At 35.5% G+C, this 19,477-nt stretch overlaps 1 protein-coding gene across 1 annotated transcript; it reads right to left on the bottom strand.

Annotated features, from left to right (window-relative positions):
• Positions 1–473: 473 nt before the first annotated feature.
• Positions 474–14,255, bottom strand: ZNF330 (zinc finger protein 330). Its single transcript, XM_053582128.1, has 10 exons — positions 14,051–14,255; positions 12,692–12,823; positions 10,625–10,644; positions 10,459–10,529; positions 8,218–8,297; positions 5,520–5,646; positions 4,986–5,090; positions 3,795–3,841; positions 2,289–2,406; positions 474–1,394 (listed from the first exon to the last, which is right to left on the bottom strand). The coding sequence occupies exons 2-10, from the start codon at positions 12,809–12,811 to the stop codon at positions 1,135–1,137; spliced, it is 948 nt and encodes a 315-aa protein (XP_053438103.1). The 5' UTR covers positions 12,812–12,823; positions 14,051–14,255; the 3' UTR covers positions 474–1,134.
• Positions 14,256–19,477: the final 5,222 nt, after the last annotated feature.

Genomic DNA, 19,477 nt, shown 5'->3' with positions numbered 1-19,477 from the left:
TGCCACTGCTTCAGCTGTGTCTTCAGCACACCATCGTAATGTTTCATAGAGGCAAGGACATTTTTGTTGTTAATTGTCCTCTGCTGTTATGTTTCTATTGAACAAGAACAGCTTAACTATTGTTACTTCCAACACTGTTATCCTCGCAGCCACAATATTCTCCATACATCTAAAATGCCAGCCATGCATTCTCTTCTACAACTGCACCATACTAATTCATTGCCAATGTAAGCTGTACCAACTGGAACTTGTGCAAGGCTTGTCTGTTCTCCACTTGTTATCAGTGATTTGGGAGTGGGGAGTCTGGGTTACTTGTCTTTGCGAATTCCATACAACTAACTTAGGCTATCTATTTCTCCATTAGCAAAAAAATGAAGAAAACAGTTTATTTAATGGAATGCTTTCCAAAATAAGTTGAAAATACAGAATAAAATATTAAAAGTATATAAGTGAAATACTAGATTTATTCAAAGAGATACAAAATTTCCTGGCTAAAGCATCTGTAATATTATTTCTGATATTGTGTTTCTGAAAAATGGCAGAGCAGTCATCCTTGTCAATATATTTAGGCATCAACAACAGATGTTTAGGACATAAGATTGTGAAGAAAAAGATGAGTCAAATGTGAAAACATACATGACTAAGATAATATGAATATTTAATAAAAATTCAGAATAACATGATTTTCATCCTATGAACATAAAAAGAAAAAATACAGTAATCCATTGAATCCAACATTTTACAAAATCAGACACAACAGATTTATAAGCAGTGTTTTTTTAATAAAAACAGTCATTTCATTTCCAACAAATAAATTACCAACCTGTTCCTTTTTCCTATATATATGTATCTAACTGGCAAAACTTACTAGATTACTGAAATCAGTTAACAATCCAACTCCATGATGCTTCAACTGCTTGGATCAATATACATCTTACATTTGAAATTCATTCTTCTTATGATATAAGCTTGATTGCTGGTTCCTATAAAAATGCTATGCCCCACTTCTCGTAACTACCATCACACAAGGGTAAGCAATGATACTTTTAAATATCCACACTCACACACTTGACTCATCAACCACACACAATCCTGCTCCTCTCGCGCCTGGCCACCAGTGGGCAAGCAGCTCTCCTAGTTGTCTTGTTCTTCATAGTGAGCATAGCCACTGGCATAGGTCCTTCCTAAATTCAAGTTAGTAAACAAATCTGATGACTCAGCATCTGAATCCTTTCTGCCTTCATCCTCTTCCTCTTCATCATCCTCTGCCTCATACTCATCCTCATACTCATCACCATATTTGTCAGATGAAAGGTTCTTCCAATAAGCATCATATCCAGAAGCTCCATCTCCCTCCTCAACTCCAGTCTGCCGGCCAAATTTCAGGGACCGTGCTATAAAAGACAGACATATACATGGTATTTTGTTAGTTCTAATTCTCTACATCCTTGTTTTTCCTCTACAATATGTAAAATAACATGAACTTCCCTGGCTGCTTAACCCCCAAATGGAAAACCAGAGCATATTTAATCACTATATGTTCCTTAAGACAGTTATTTTATAATGCAGATGACCTGACAAAGACTTTCATTTCTTTTACTTTAGTAGTTACACAAAGTTTAGTGCAGAAGATCAGCAAAGTCATCAGTCTTCTAGTTGCAAAATCACTGCATTATGCAACTACATCTTTGATTAAAAAAAATACTGTCAGAGTCATACAGAATTAAGGTTCCAGTCTGTTTGGTAAACAGTCAAATTTCTCTTTAACAAAACTGTAAGTTGCATGTTTGCAATAGTCTTACTCTTCCATAAGAAGTTACATAAAACAATTTGCTATAGCAGTAATATATTACAACTGCCTATAATAGTAATATACGTGTACATACTACATAATAAACATAACTGCTCAAGTAACAATAGCCCATGAATCTGACTTCCAAGTACTAAAGCTTACTACTACTTAAATATTAAGAATTTATAACCACTCAATTATTTAAAAAGGAAGCCTCAGCAAAAACAAACAAACAAAAAAATCACTTTTTTTGATCTTAAATTTCATTATTCACTATCATTAGCTGAAGCCATATGACATATCAAAATGAATACTGGCGTATTTCATATTTTCCTAGGCTGTAAAACTCAACTTGCTTAAGAGAATACATTCATCTTTTCAAATTGGAAGAAGAGGTTAAGAGGTAATAAGAATAGAGAGAGAGAAGAAAAAAAGATATGCTTTGTGTTAGCATTTAAGCAAAATCATTCCATTGGTATCTTAAGAAGAGTCTTACTTGACATGCTAAGATCCTTAGTCTCCTGAGTTTCATGTCCACATTTAGGGCAAGGAGGCTGTTTTCCTTTTTCTTGCTTAAACACCTTGCTCCTTGTATGATCATCACAGAAACAAGCCTATACAAGAATTGAAAAATAAATAAATATACAATTTTAAAAGTATACTAAAAGATAGTATTCAATATTTCAAAGAAATTTAAAGATAGAGTTTTGTTGATGCTGAAAGAGCAAGAATTTGGGGGGGACAAGTCACTCCTCATTTCAATTTTTCTTTAAAAAAAAACTGATTTTTACCAGGACTTTTCTGGGGTTTTGTTTTGTTTTGTTGAGACAGAGTCTCACTTTGCCACCCTTGACAAAGTGCTGACGTATCTCAGCTCACAGCAACCTCAAACTCTTAAACAATTCTCTTGCCTCAGCTCCCAAATAGACAGGACAATAGGCATCTGCCACAATGCCCAGCTAATTTTAAAGACGGGGTCTTGCTTGGGCTCAGAATGGTCTCAAACTACTGAGCTCAGGAAATCCACCTGCCTTGGACTCCCAGAGTGCTAGGATTCCAGGCGTGAGCCACCGCATCTGGCCTACCAGGATTCTTCTGAACTATGATCTAACACAAGAAGACTAATTATACACGGGGTACATTTAGTCATTCATAAATATTTGAGTATTTACAAGGTCCCTGATGAAACAGTGGTGAACAGCCTGTTTACTCACACAGACTACAGGTCTACTCAGGAATAGAAACAGTGACGAGGAAATTACAAGCCACTAAGCGTGGAAAGAGAAGCACGGCAGAGGGGCACTAAACCAGACATGGGATTCAGCAAAGGCTTCTTGGAGGACATAAAGTCTCATCTGAGATCTGAAGGAGAATGAGGATGTTAGCAGGGCAAGCAAAGATGATGAATGTTTTAGGAAAAAGAAACAGCTCAGACAATGCCTGAAAGTGTAAGCTTGAACATCTCTAACAAAATGAAATCCATTTCGTAAAACTGGTGTAGAGTTAGAGAAATAAAAGGGTTAGGAATGTAAGAATAAGAACCAGAGACATGATTATGAGAGAAAGCGAATTGGCTCCATCTGTCTAGTGATCTTTGACAAAGAGAAATGCTGGAAGGACTGAGGACACAGAATATTATGGAAATCTTCACTTTAACCAAACCCCTCTAAGCAGGTACATTTTGACATTTACTAATATACTTCCTTTACTTTGGTCAGAATGTTACCCAGAAATATAAGGTGTAAAAAGCACTGAGTCAGGATTCCAGAGACAAGTGTACGATGGGCAACTCTACCACAAGCCAACTGGATGGGCACTTAAACCTTCTCAACTTCAGTTCCACAGTCTCAAAAATAAAGAATTAAACTAGGTAATTTTAAAGTCTCTTATTGATTAATTACAGTTATAAATAATGCAAGGACTGGTGGAGTACAGGCCACCAGTCTTTTATATACAGGATAGTATATAAAAACAGAATCTATAAAGAAAACAATAAGTGTACCTTACAACGGAGACACGAATGCTGACCAAGCCGATTGCATGAAACACCTGTGGGAAAGAGATGCCTCTTCAAATCCTGTCAATTATTCAGTTCTTAGATTTTTTTCCTTTGTCTTTCATTGAATCACTAAAATAATTCCATCCATTCCATGATGGAATTATGGCCTTATCACTCATAGTTACTTCTCTTTGGGGCTCGAATGCTTTAAAATACACAAGGCTCCCATGCCCCCAATAACATATTCAATTTTTACATTATACATTCTATGAAAACCTAAGAAAGGCTGAAAAATGTTATGTACTTTGAACATTGTTTTAAACATTGGGAATTTCATACTTATTGCAAGAATTACATATACACAGTATACATGGTATATATGATATGTTTTGTGTCTATCTTAGACAGATAATGAATTATAGTTGAGTATAGGAATTGGCATTTCGTACCAGAAAAAGACCTAGATTCAAGGAAAAAGACTATCTGGGGAATTTCAATCTTTTCTCTGTGATGCTAATTCCATAAGAGCTTTCTCAGTGCCACATACCACATACTACTGCTTTATATGGATTCTCAATTCAAGTAACTTTTGAGGAAGAAATTATCCATAAAGATGATCCTATTAACCCAGTCAATAACACTGGTTCCCAAATGAAAAATATGGTAAGAATTGTGTCTTCAGCTTAAATATAGAAACCTGACTCCCACCACAGACTTAGACACAAAAACACAGAATGCATTTTTTTTAAAGCCTCCACAGTTATTTCTGATGCATACTCCAGTCTAAGAATCACTGGAACCAACTAGCAGGAACACACTTGGGATGGCATCACTTACTTGAGGGCATTTGGAAATGGAAAGGGAAGAAGAAGGGTAATGTTTGGCTATTACAGTAAGTTGGAGGTAAGAATAACATTTGGTACTCTTAGCCAGAAATGCTGTTAAGTTCTACAATTCTGGATCAAGCTTACAAAATGAATAACTGACCCCACCAATATGCCATTGGCATTCCTATTGAAAAATTCAGGACTACCTGTTCTGAGTTTTTTTCTACAAACAGAAAATAGATGTTGAGTTCATAAATTACAATTCTTAAGAGGCTGCATAAAAACTTTGATTCCTTTTTATTAAATGGAACACTTATACTATTTAGATTCTTGGGTATAAAGAAGATATAATATAAAAAAAACTTACATTTAAATGTTTCTGCCTCCAAAACCTGGCAGCTGGCTTGATGCTCAAATTGATCATCTTCACAGAGAAAGTTATGGCAAAAAGAGCAACTGAATATTCTGCCTCCTATTAAATTTTAAAAAAAGGCCACAAACGTAAATATGATACATTTTAATTTAAAAAACTCACATCTATAAAACTTCTCAGAATACATGGAGTTACTTCCAAGGGTTCTGGTAAAAGCTAAAAGGAAAACTCAAGTAATTGAAATTAAACCATGAGATAGTGGGCTCCCACAATGCTCTAGCTATTTATATAATACGGCACTCAAAAAGATTACCTGCTTCCCCATAGCTCCCCTCCCTACCTGCTTAGACAAATACCAGTACTATTACAGCTATTATAAATTGCTTTTCCAACTAAATTGCTAATTCAAATAGTACCAGTAGTTAAGACTGACAGTACCCACCCCCACCAAAAATCTGAAAAACAGCATTCCAAATGTGTACATGTCAGCCTTCACTTATGACTCATTACTTGTATCGAATGACTTACCATGGTCCCATACACCTCGTTCACATTCAACACATTCAGCATCAGTAAGAGGGCAGGCACAGGCGTGTGTACTGAGACATTTCCTACCATGGCAAACCCAAGCTTCACAGAAGTCACATATAGCACCCTGGAAGCAAGGAACAAGAAAACATAATCATTGTCACCTGACCAGCCACAAGCACTGTTCAATCATGACAACCATCAAAATTATACACATTTCACAATTTAACAACCCTCAAAGATAGCAGGCAACTTCACCAAAGAAGATTTTACTACTTTAAATGAAAATTAAAAAGGGTTCTCTGAAAAACAACTTTATCCACAGCTATCCACAATATACAAAACTTAGCTATAAATCAAAAGAAAAAGAAGTAAAGGAGAACTATACCCTAATTACCCTAATATTACTAAATTAAGTGGAGCTGGAAGTGTTGCCTTCAAAATGAATTTTATAAAATGAAGTTTGGAGCCCACAGTTTAACCTTTCTTGCCTTAGCATTCTTGTAACTAAACTAAATTTTTAAACACTGTCATTTTCAACTTAAGAAAATTCCTTCTTATCTATGTAATTTGTAAAATAATCACACAGGTTCTTTTCTTACCACAGTTTATGCCTTAAATCATTATTACATTTCTTCACGTAAAAAAAAGTGAAATATGTGAAACCAAACTACAAGGTGAGACTTTTCAATCCTGTATCAAGACAATAAAAATGCATACTCCAATAACACACTGACATCTACAGAATACTAAGAGCTAGGAAGACTCTTAAGAAAGTAGGATTAGGGTGGCACCTGTGGCTCAAAGGAGGAAGGCGCCAGCCCCATATACCGGAGGTGGTGGGTTCAAACCTGGCCCCGGCCAAAAAAAAAAAAAAAAAGATCTTTAAGAAAGGAGGACTAAATGGTATTTCCTTTATAAATAAGAAGCATGGGGAGCAAGACTAAATCAAAGTCCCAGAGCTGGATTACAGCTGAGATGAAGATTTAAATCCAGGTTTTTGGAAACCCAATTCAGCATTCTACTATTCAAGGCTGTGTAACAAAAGTAGTAAACAGAAAAGAGAAAAATATTTTTTGACTTTTAAACATGGACTACCAGTATAGCTAGGAAATCCTCAAATTATCTCTTGGATCAGCCAAGAGTTCTACTAGCAACAGAAATGGCCCTCTCCAACTGTGCAATCTAGGAGTGTTTAAAAGAGAATAATTTAGAAAGGACAGGGAAGGGCTTAGAACAAATAGGAGAGGACTACCTGACCACATGGAAAGGAACTGTGGTCCTTAGAAAAGAACATAACCAAAACAGGACAACCTGGAAGGGAATGAGACAGGAGAATAAACAAACACCCAGATCATATTCTCCTCCCACTCTCAGGGAGAATATGGGAAGCCAAACAGAAGATAGCCAGAAAATCACTTTCCTAGAATTTACAGCTAAAGATTCTATTTAAATATTTTCTTCAAAGAACAAGAAATCATTCACATTCATACAGCACAGTGAATTCAAATTAAAAAAAGGAATTTGACACATTTAGGTAAATAAGCGACTAAGGAAAGCTGAAAGGGTTTTTGAATAAAGATAACACTGTCAATCCTATATTTAAAATAAAGAAAAAGGAATTCAAAACATGATAATTTTGGCTCCTTGCTTCTATAAAATGTATACACATAAAATGTATCATATAAAGGTTGGCCTCATGTTAGAAGATTTGTTTTTGGAAATTTACCATAAAAAAAAAATACTCCACTTGACCTCAAAATACTATTACTTTCTTTATGGACTAAAATTTGAACCTGAAGCATAAAATCATGCAACAGAATATAGTAAAAGTGGTTAACTCATATTTAAAAGAAAAACATATTTTAGTAAATAAACAAAATGCACTACACAATCCAATTCTTTTCATTATTTAAAACACTGAATTTCTTTAAAAAATCCTAAATATAAGAAGAAATTACATTTTTTTTTTCTTGAGATAGTCTCACTCTGTTGCCCTTGGTAGAGAACCTTGGCATCATAGCTCACAGCAACCTCAACCTCTTGGGCTTGAGCAATCCTCTTGCCTCAGCCTCCCCAGTAGCTGGGACTATAGGCAGGTACCAGCAAGCCCTGAATAGTTTTTCTATTTTTGCTCAGGCTGGTCCCAAATTCCTGAGTTCAAGCAATCCACCTGCCTCAGCCTCCCAGAGTGCTAGGATTATAGACATGAGCCACCTCGCTTGGCGTAAAGAAATTACATTTTAAAAATATACATATTTTGAAATGTAAAGCTTTAAAAAAAAAAAAAAAAACCCTCCTTATCCTAGGTTCTTTTGGAACTAAGTCACTTATTTAACCAAAGCATAAACGTTGGTTCAGCAGTACAGTAAATAATGACTTGTGACAACTGGGTAAGACACTTTAGAAAGGTCCCACTGAGAAATGATTATTTGTTTAAGTCAAAATGAAATAAGTCTCCATTTCTTATATATTTCCTAGGAAATATATAAAAAAGGAAAAGGAAAGGAAACAGTCAGAAATGAATGGGTCCTAAGGAAAAACCCCATAAGCATGCTGCAGATAATCCAGTTAACTGCAGATTGACTGAAGTAAGGAACAAAACACTGCATTTTAGGAAACAGGAACCAGTGATCAAAATGACTTTTTCTTATCCTTAGACACATATGAGTCCAAGAGATAATGGCAAGAAGCTTACCACCATGGCAAGGCCGGTACTATATACACCAGCATGTTTTATGACACAGTCTGAAGATTTCATCATGCACTTTGTTTTCCCTAATAAAGAAAAAAATGGGCACTGTTAGTCTTGCGAAGTAGTACAATAACATAAATTCTATATTCTCTATAATTACTAGAAAAGTGATTTTCTGAATATTTTCTATTTACATCACCAGACTCCCCTGAGAATGGGAGAAAAGTAAGTATTCACTAACTCCCTATTTTATCCAGCTCAACAAAGTTCCTGTGGAAATAATGGAATAAAGTCAGTGTAGTTTACTGCTTACATAACCAAAAAAAGAAAATGGATGTTACTTAGATCTCATTACCTGAGTGAGATCTTTTGAGATTAGAAATTTATTAATCTATAAAAATGAACTATATAATTACATGCTAATTCATGTTTGTACTAAAAATAGAAATTTTAAGCTATGCTTTATGATCTAATCATTTTAACAGTTTAAAATCTTATGAATTTTCAGGTACATCAAAATAGATCCTAAAAAGAAATGCTTTAAAATGAATTTCACATTTTATAATTCATAATAAAACATGGTCTGGTTAAAAGTTATCACTTACTTCTTTCCATAGAATATCTCAAACCAAACCAAATAATGATTACAAAATCTATCTGATTCATTTAATTTTATCCATACGTAAAAATGTACAAACATAGCCCCCAAGAAAACATTTTTACAACAGAATTTTGAAATAGTGCCCAAGTAGGTACAAAAACAAGAATATAGTGATATAGTTAAAAATCACGACACAGCTACTCAAGCTCTGATCTAGCAGCAAAATTATCAAACAAAACACTGCCAGGAAATTTGCTTATCAAATACTACATGAGAATTAATGATGACACTTTAATCATCCAAGACCCTATAAAGTGGAACACAAAAGAAATAGAAGATGCTAAATTTTCCATTATCTTAATTTCCTAAGGAATAAAGTTAGAGGATAGAAAATGGGAAGAAAAAGAAACTGAGAGGTAACAGCTACCTACTGTTCCATGTCTAATCTTAAGAATAAGAATCAATAGATGGGAAATGCACTCATGTACAGAATTATAAAATTCAAGCCTGGTGACACTGAAAGCATGGGAAGGTCCTAGCAATATCCTATCTCTTAATCTTCCACAAAATCTATTTTCTCACTCTACATTTGTTTACTTTTATAAAATAAGGATATAAAAACTGGCAGATAAGCATCCCATGTAGGCCAATTTTCTCTTTTTCATCACTGGTAAAACTTAAAAAGATGCCTTTGAAAGATATAAATGTGCTAAAAATATTCAGGGAGGGAGCCCTCCTAACTTTCTGCAATACTATCATGGCACACACACATTTAAATGAGCATACCCACAACTGTTTCACCTGAAACTATTATCCCATAAATAAAAGTTTCAAATATACGTTTTTGTGGGGAGAGGGGGATTAATCTGGAGTGAATAGAGTTAATCAAGTTTGTTTACTGCAGGTCTTTAAAACTTTTAACACATAAATAAGTAACAGAAATTTTCCAGATGAGAATGAAAAAATGAAACACTATATTTCTCAAATATATATATTTTTTCAAGATACCAATCAATATTTCAGTCTGTGAAAGACTTTGGGAAACCCCAATCTTGTTACAATTTAGTTCTATTTCACATAATCATTTCAGACTAAAAGTTTCCTGGATCTATACTTGAGAAATGGGTACCTAACTAGGAATTCTATTTCAATAACTTGAGAATACACGTGAGGAAACTCAAGAATTATATGGTAAGCATCAAACAGAAAAACTACTGATCACAAAATCAGCATCAGATAAATGTGGAATAAAATTATTCTCAATGTTCTAACAGACTGCAAACATATCAGTCAATTTATACAATTAAAATTTAAAAAAAGTAAACAAATCGGTATCAACAAGACTAGGTGGTATAATTAAAAATTCAGGATTATCAAATTTTATCAATCTGAAATGTGATCTTTTAATGTTTCAAACAACTTACTGACAACCTATGTCTAAATTGTACCTTATTTCCCAGGATTACATCAATAAGGCAAAACCAACACCTGGTAGTTTTTTTGTAGGCCAAATAACAGTTTATGGTGTTTTATTAATGTTAAGGCATAAAAGAATAAGCAGTCACAACCACTATAAGCAATAACAATGAATTCACAAGTTCAAATTAAAGTCCAAACAATGTCCTTAGTTATGATATACTTACCACACTGTGCACAAATTGGTAACTTCTGTACAGAATTACAAAAATAGCAAAAGGCTCTATTCTTCTGCCGCCTTGTCATGTAAAATAAAATTTTAAAAATAGTCAACATCAGGTAAAAAGTCAAAGGGACTATTTTATTACATGAAGATAGAGGAATAAAATTTACCTTTGACACTTGTCACATTCCTGTAATATGTAAAAATATCACATTAATTTTTTTGTTGGCTTAACTGCTAATTTACTTGCATTATAAAGAAAATTCTGTTTTTCCTGTTAAAATTTAACTACACCAAACCCTCCAACCCCACTAATGTATACAAGTGTCTACACATACTTTAATAACAAAGATACACTATTGCTCTAAAGCAGTGATTTTCAGCTGGTGTGCCCTGAGAGGATCTTAGGCATACTGCAAAAATTATTAATGATTAGGGCAGTGCCTGTGGCTAAAAGGAATAGGGTGGCGCCGGCCCCATATGCCAGAGGTAGTGGGTTCAAACCCAGCCCCAGCCAAAAACTGCAAAAAATATATATATATATATGTTAATCATTAATTATTTTCAAAGGAAGTTCAAAACACACTAAGTATATTCTTTTTTTTTTTTTACTCTTTTTTTGGATCAACATAATTTAAATGTGCCGTGGAAGTTTAACTATAGGTTCAAGTGTGCCAAGAGATAGAAAAGATTGAAAAACACTGCTAGAGAGGAAGAAGTGGCATTATCACAGTGGTAGTTTATTTTTTGTTTATTTTGTAAAAAAAAAAAAAAAAGTATAACATAATAGACACAAGAAACAACAGAGAACACAAAATAACCTCACAGAAAATCTAGATCCCAAAACCCAACTTTAAAAGCCCTCCATAATCTAGTTCCTTAACTATTTTCTAAACCTTTTCTGTCCTCGTCTCATCAGATTCAAGTCACTAATGGTCAGCCATGGCCCAAATGTACTCTCTTCTCCATTCCTTTACTTGTTCTATATCTTCCCTGAAAAGTCCCTCCTGGTGATTTCTGTCTGTTAGCTATTGTGGTGATAATCTCATCTCCTCTGTGAACTGCACTCTCTATATACAAAGACAAAAATCTGGCTATCATTTACATATATATATATATATCTGAGCCAGTCATTTATTGTTTTGTATGCCCAGCATCTTCCTCCTCTGGAAAGAACTCTGAATACTCAGAAGGGAGTCCCCACTGTCACATCTGTGCTCACTACCCTCCACTTCCCAATAAATGTCAGTTTTGGAATAAGGACTAGCTCAAGCCCAATCTTTCAGATTTTTTTCCTACCTTGAGAACGATATGTGATATGAGACATATTAGCTACTGGTAACTATGAAAGCAAACAAATGGAGTTAAGACTATCTGAGAAAATGGAATAAGCAAAAGGAAACAAAAGCAAAAGATGAAATGTTTTCCCAGGTTCCATTGTCCCTGAGTCCCATCTATATCATGCCCTTCCCAGCTACGTGAGTTATTCCATTATCTACTCAATAAACTATTTTCCCCTAAGGTTATTTAAGTTGGATCTTTGTCATTTATAAAAAAGATGCCCTAAGTAACACAACTGAACTATAAGTCTGTAGAAATAAGGATCACGTCATTCACCCATGCATCTTCCACAGGCCTAAAATACTACCCAGCACAGAGAAGATGCACAATAAACATTGCTAAATTAAGCTACACTAAGCAGGTGAAACAAAAGAAAAGGGAAAAAAGAGGAACAGTGGGAAGAAAAAAAGCAGAAGTGGAATAACTCAGAAAAACATGCTCAAAGAAGGGAAAGAGGTAATGATGACATAAACTTTCACCATTCAAAGCAGCCCGGAAATTATCAGGAATAACCCATTCAGCCCAGGCAGATAAGGTAATTGAATAAGTTAACAATTACTAAAAAAAAAAAGATGAAAACCCAACTAAAAGGACAAATTGAGTTAAGGCACTAGAGAAACTGGAAAATGTGACAGTTTCTATTATTTACTCTTGTTCAGTAACTATCACCCACAGTATGTAAGGTAATATGCTAAGTTTTATAAGCACTACATGTATCAAACAAAAATGATTGCTATTTAGTGTTAAGTGAAAACAATGGACATATTTCTAACACGGATTTCAAATTCGGTAATAAAATATATGCAAGAACACTCTATTCAGGAGTATTTCAGATAAAATACTAATAGTTTTTAAACTATCAACTGATATTGACAAAAAAAAAAAAAAGCAGTTACCATTGAAGCATTACATGGGTGTTTAGCTAAATCTATAGTATTTCTTGATGCTCTTAATTGTTTTTCACGTTCCCGGCGGTTCTCGGCCTTCTTCCTTGCACCTGTCTTTTTTTTAGGCATTTTCCTTTATCTCTTCACAAAAGAACAGAGAAGATATAATTGCTAATTGTGCTAACCATTTTAATAGACCAATTAACAGCATAATAAAGTGTTTTTATTCTCATTAAATTTTAAACTCAACACCATCATTTTGATGGTTATGCAAGTTTTAAGCTTCCATAAAACATTAACCACACTATATTCTAAGTAAAGTAGGTATTTTTAAAATTAGGCACTTATATGCACTACCAAACAATTCCAATAAAAACTAAACATTAAAAAAGTTTATCCTAAAAGACAAAGCAGTTTTCCTTTCTCAATAAGAAAAAGTTTCTTTGGTGTTAAGTATTCTGCACCTCCTCAAAAACTCATTAGGTGTATTATCATTAAGAAGAAACTAGTAAGAAGTGCATTATTCACACACTTTAAATCATATTTTTGAGCTATATATTCCGACAACCTGATGCTGCCAGAAGTATGACAAGCCTAATTTTTTCTATGTAGTATGTAAATAAAACATATAAAAGAAAATGACACCATTAACTACAAAGGCAAACTATGTTCTCCTAAGATACTAAACATATTAGTTGCTTTGACTCTGAAAGCATGCAGTTAGCAAAAAATTTTAATAGGGCAGGGTTCAAGTTTATGTTTAAGAGTACATGTTTACCATGTATACCAAAGTAAGGACTTTAAAACTGGCTTTCATCACTTTGTTACAAAAACTACCACATTTAAAAAACTGAAGTTTTCTGAATTGAAAGCTCAATCAAAAACCAGATGGCAGGCAGTACCGTGGCGACACAAAAATAGGGACAGATCAGCCAGGAGATTCAGTAGGTGGTTAACTCCAAGCCACTAAGGCACCCTTCCGATAATTAAATTGAAAAACTCCAGGGGGCAGGAGTACTGGCTCCAGCTAAAGTACCTCAGAAAATAGTCAACGTGTTATCAATAATCACGAGGTACTCATGTGGAAGAACTTTCTGAGTCCCCAGAAGTGTCTTTTCAATCGCTGATGGTCTCAATTTTCTTTTTCTCCAGTTTTGGAAACACAAAAAGAGAGAACCTCCCTTCTCAGCCTTAGATGGCTTCTAGCCCTTTTCCTGGATACAGCACATGTCACTACGTGAGACTGGCACAGAGGCGCAGGGGCTCGACAGCCTGGAGTGAGAGGGCTCAGCGGGGTGGAGGAGACGTGGCGGAAGCGCCACGCTCCTTGGGGAACTACAGGCGCCACCCGCCTGCGGGACACCCTACCTCGGCGCGCTCGGGCCGACCTCGCTCACTTTCGCCGGGGAACCGACTCGCTCGGGCCGAGGACAAGGAATGGCGAGAGGCCGGCCTGTGCAGCAGTAAACCCAACCCGTAAACCAGGACTCCGAAGAAAGAAGGCGCCACTAAAAGCCAAGAAGGCTGACAGAGACGGTTTCGGACACTGGGAGGAGAACCGGATGTCCTCTTACGTCACAGCGTCCTTACGGCACACGTCGACAGGAAGAGCCCACCAATTTCTGTTCGCTCCGCCCGGCCCCGCCCCTCCCCACCCGCTAGTGGGAGGCAACGTTCCTTTCTGCAGAGGACCAGCGGGCAAAGGAAGTGTGTACAAGCAAGAAGGAGAATAGTGAAGCAAAAGGAAGGTTGGGAGGGAGGCCTCTCTATTTTACTTTTTCAGCCAAAAGAGAAATATAAAAGGAAGAGGAAAATGAGCGCACAAACTTGGTACTCATTCATTTGATTCAAACAGCAAATTCTTGCCTAATTCTTTTGAAAAGTTTTCCACTGTCTACATAACTCATGTTTCACATTCACATCTTGGTTGCTTCCCAAGCTGTGCCTCAATGGCCTGATGAAGTTCCCTGCTACCCTCCTCTGTTCCTTATTTTACAGTGTCCTCTGGGTTCTGTTCCTCTGTGAACAAATCCTCCCAGATCCTCTGCCTCTAGTGTGCACTCTGCCTGATTTTAACAGAAAATTCACTATCCTCTCCTCCCATCAGGGTTCTTTTTTTCAGTCCAGCACTTTAACCTTGACATAGCCAACTTACTTGAGTTTCCCAGATAATCTCCTTTGAAACTTTGCCACACTTAACGATTAAGAGGTGGGCCTATTCCTCAGCTTTTTCTGCCCTCCCATTGCAGGAGATAAAAACCTCTTTATTTGCTATCAAAGAAGAATCTTGGTTTACTTTTAGATTTTAATAGCCAATTAATCATTCTCAGCTTTTTACTATTCAAAAAAATCAATTTAGCAACAGTTAGTGACACTGTCCTTAAGGTTACTATTTCTCTCATATTTCTCAAATGCCTGGTAACATTTCACCCACTCGTTTAATACCTCTCGTTACAAAACACCCATACAATACCCCTCAATACAATACAATTCATTACTGATGAAAGTTTTAACTACCTTGTCCCAAAGTCCTGTCTGTCTTACACCTATCACTAATAAGGAGGTCCTTATTGATGGGTGGCCTTTGATTCAAGTTAAAAATCCCAACTTAGTCTACCCTTGAATCACTCCGGGAGCTGTCTAAAGTTGGCTTCTGCAGAAATTCTGAGTCAGAAAGGACTATAGAGAGTGTATTAGGCAACGCTTTTGGGAACAACAACTGTGGAAGAAATAGTAACAGGATTGAATAGAGGAAAGAGGTGACCTACCATGTAGTCAAATGAAGACCTCTGCTTAGAATCTGGGATATTCCTTCAGGGTTGCCTAGACTTAGGGGAAGTGGAGGAGGCTTTTATTCACCTGTAACATTCAGTCATTGGACAAGAACTGCCAAAGAAAAAGGGTATAACTTTAGACTAGACCTAAAGAGGGCCTGCAGTTGAACTACTGTGTTAACTTTCTGCACTTCAAGCACCTCAGGAAATGTCTTTCATTACTGAAAGGGATGGCAAAATAATGAAATAATCAAAGACAAAGAACCTTTACCATTCACAGACACAGAATTCCAAAGGGTATATTTCAAGAAGGTGAAATGGAATTCAAGATAAAGGACTACAAAAAATAATTATTTAATATATAGGGTAAATCTAAAACATCTGTACAAAACAACAAAACTATAATAAACAATTTGAGATATGAAAACTATAAAGCACTGAAATATTACATAAATTCAATGCAATTCAAATCAAATCCTGGAAGAAATTTTTTTAATGGAATTTGATTAATTTCTGCTAACATTCATGGGAATGACTAAAGAACTGTGAAAAGCCCAGACTATTTTAAGCACAAGTGAAAAAATATCTTTATTTATTATAAACCTCCAGTAATTAAAAAAGTGTTGTATAGAGTCAGATGTCAACAAACAGATAAATATAACTGAATAAGAATCCTAGTTACAGACCCATACATTTGGGTATTTGGTAAATGGTAGAGGTTACACTAGCATTAGTGAGAAGAAAGGTATTGTTCAATAAATGAGGCAAAAACTGTTAGTTATCTATATGGGGAAAAATAAAATTAGATCCCTATTTAAAAGCATACATAAAAATAAATTCCAGATGGATTAAAGACCTAAATCTACAAAGCAAAAATATAAAACTATGTAAGAAACTATAAGAGAATGCCTGATAAGATAAAATTGATTTCTTAAATAAGATACAAAAGCAAATCTTTAAAAATAAATAAAAAATTTAAATTAAATTGAAAACTTTAGCATGACTAAAAATATGAACAAACTAAAAAGGCAAGTCAGCATGAGAGGATAAATTTGACACCCATATAACTAATAAATTTGTGTACAGAATAAACAGAGAACTACCAATCAGTGGGCAAACTTCAAACAACCCAAAAGAATTATAGGAGAAAGATATGAGCAGGAGATTTTATAGAAGAAGAATCTAAATACCATTTAAAATATCCAAACCAATATCACAACATCATTTTATGCCTATAATACAAGCCAAAATTTAAAAGCTGGGCACGGCAAAGTATTGATAAAAGGTGTAGAACCAAATTTTAAACAATTCTTGTGGGAGTATAAATTGTTAAGCCAATTTTGAAGAACCATGTAAAATATTGAATAAGGGTAAACATGTGCAAAACCAAAGATTCATCCATTCCCCTTCTAGGTCTCTACAATAAGAAATTTGTGTACAAATGTATGATATCATAGCACTCTTCAATATAAATTTTTTTTAACAATCTATGTTTTATTATTGAAAGGAACAAATTATATCCTATCCATGTAGCAATTAAAGTTCATGAACTTTTAGTATCAACATGGATAATCCCCATCATCTTTGATGAAAGAGAAGTCAAATTTAAATACCATACGTGTAAAATGGTAAAGCAGAAAACCAGTTGTATGCCTTATTTACAAATATATACATATCTGATAAAAGTATCAAAAGATGCCTAGAAATGACACTAACATCAGATGTTGATTATCTCTGGAGAAGGAAGAAGAGATGTATGATACAGAGCATTAGCTACTTTTAGTTGTCAGAATAATACTAATTAAGAATTATCTATAGGGCGGCGCCTGTGGCTCAGTGAGTAGGGCGCCGGCCCCATATACCGAGGGTGGTGGGTTCAAACCCAGCCCCGGCCAAACTGCAACAAAAATATAGCCGGGCGTTGTGGCAGGCGCCTGTAGTCCCAGCTGCTCGGGAGGCTGAGGCAAGAGAATCGCGTAAGCCCAAGAGTTAGAGGTTGCTGTGAGCCGTGTGACGCCACGGCACTCTACCGAGGGCGGTACAGTGAGACTCTGTCTCTACAAAAAAAAAAAAAAAGAAGTATCTATAATATCTCAACATTCGCCAGAACAGCTAAGATTAAAAAGACTGACAATACTAATTACCAAGTGTTGGTAAAGATTGGAGCAACTGGAACTCTTATCCAGACTTATTTATGAATTACTTAGTATCATGTATTAAAGAATATATACATATATATCCCCAAAATACATTCCATTATTTACTAAAATACATGTGAAAGAATGATTACAATAGCATTATTTGCAACAGCCACTCAATTATCCCTTAACAAGAGAATAAATAAATAAATGAATCACATCATATTCATAAATGGAAATACTATACACAATGCGAATACACAAACTACAACCTCACGTAATAATATGAATGAATCTCACAAAAATAACATTAAGCAAAAGAAGCCCACAATGAAATAAAGCACACTATAATTGTGTTCGTATAAAGTTCAAAAATAGTCAAAACTAGTTGGGTTAGGAGTCCGGATAGGGGAAAGTTTCCTTTGGGAGAAGATAGTGACAGGAAAGGGTCACAAGCAGGGTTTGTGCAGCACTAAAAATATCCTTTTTGTGATAACTGTGTTCAGTCCGTGACCCCTCGTCAATTTTACATTTAAGATTTATATGATTGAAATATGTACTATTTTGTTACAAGTTTTTTTTTTTTAAATACAAATTAAAATAGAGGCAGAAAATCCAGATGAAAGCCTTAAAAGAAACTCTTGATAGTGATTCATTCCAAAGATTTACTTGCTGTGACATAAATAAAAAATAATAGTTATAGGGCACACAGGGATAAACAGGACAGAACTGTTGGTTGCCAGAGGTCATCCTTTGTGACTTAATATTTCCCTTTCATTTTCTTCTTTTGGTCGGAAGGTAAAAATTCCTATTCATCTCCCTTCCTTAAAAGCATTCTTTTTGTTTACATGACATGTACTTCTCATACCTATTGTTTTTAGAAGCAAAAGGATTTTGTTCCTTTCTGGTCTCTAATTCAGGGGTTTAAGTCCAGGTACGTGTCCGACTCATTTGCAGCACACAAATGTGCTGGGCCGTGTGGAGAGCTCTGGACCACAGGACTTCTCAACCCACTCATTTAAATGCTTCTCGGTTTGGCTTCTTTTAAGGAATTAAAATTTGTTTAATTCTGCAAATAAAAGTTTATTTTCTAATATGGAACATATATACAATTAAGTATCATTCAGCATTAAAAAAAATAAATCTGGCTTGGCACCGGCCACATGCACCAGGGCTGGTGGGTTTGAACACAGCCCCAGTCTGCTAAAAACAAAAAAATAGCTGGAATAGCTGGGCGTTGTGGTGGGCGCCTGTAGTCCCAGCTACTCCAGAGGTTGAGGTAAGAGAATCACCTAAGCCCAAGAGTTGGAGGTTGCTGTGAGTTGTGACACCGGAGCACTCTACCGAGGGCAACAAAGTGACACTCTGTCTCAATTTAAAAAAGAAAAAAAAAAAAAAGAAAGAAAGAAAAGAAATCTGTTTAGAGGATAGATATCATGCTAACTATTCTTATTTATTTATTTATTTTTGTAGAGACAGAGTCTCACTTTACTGCCCTTGGTACAGTGCTGTGCCATCACAGCTCACAGCAACCTCCAGCTCCTGGGCTTAGGTGATTCTCTTGCCTCAGCCTCCCCAGTAGCTGGGACCACAGGTGCCCACCACAATGCTTGGCTATTTTTTCTTGCAGTTTGGCTGGGGCTGGGTTTGAACCCACCACCCTTGGTATATGAGGTCGGTGCCCTACTCACTGAGCCACAGGTAACTATAGTTAGCCACATGCTAACTATTCTCACCACAATAAAACAATTTTTTGAAATTTTCCACCTTATAAAATTACATTCCAAATCTGGCCACCTATGTTTTCCACCTTTTGTGTATTCCACTGTCTTTAAGAACCAGAAGGGAAATAACTGTGGTTCACAAAATAACTGCCTGATGAT

Source organism: Nycticebus coucang, chromosome 1 (assembly GCF_027406575.1).
Source record: "Nycticebus coucang isolate mNycCou1 chromosome 1, mNycCou1.pri, whole genome shotgun sequence".
NCBI classification, from domain to species: domain Eukaryota; kingdom Metazoa; phylum Chordata; class Mammalia; order Primates; family Lorisidae; genus Nycticebus; species Nycticebus coucang.
The sequence above is the reverse complement of the archived record's forward strand: the minus strand, read 5'-3'. Positions and strand labels throughout refer to the sequence as shown.

Bases quoted from the DNA above. Each gene is read 5' to 3' on its own strand.
- ZNF330 (XM_053582128.1), bottom strand. From the start codon at position 12,811: ATGCCTAAAAAAAAGACAGGTGCAAGGAAGAAGGCCGAGAACCGCCGG. The intron at 5,091-5,519 runs GTAAGTCATTCG...AAAATTTAATAG, and splicing joins ACGAGGTGTATGGGACCATG to GAGGCAGAATATTCAGTTGC. The intron at 1,395-2,288 runs GTAAGACTCTTC...TGTCTTTTATAG, and splicing joins TAAGGATCTTAGCATGTCAA to CACGGTCCCTGAAATTTGGC.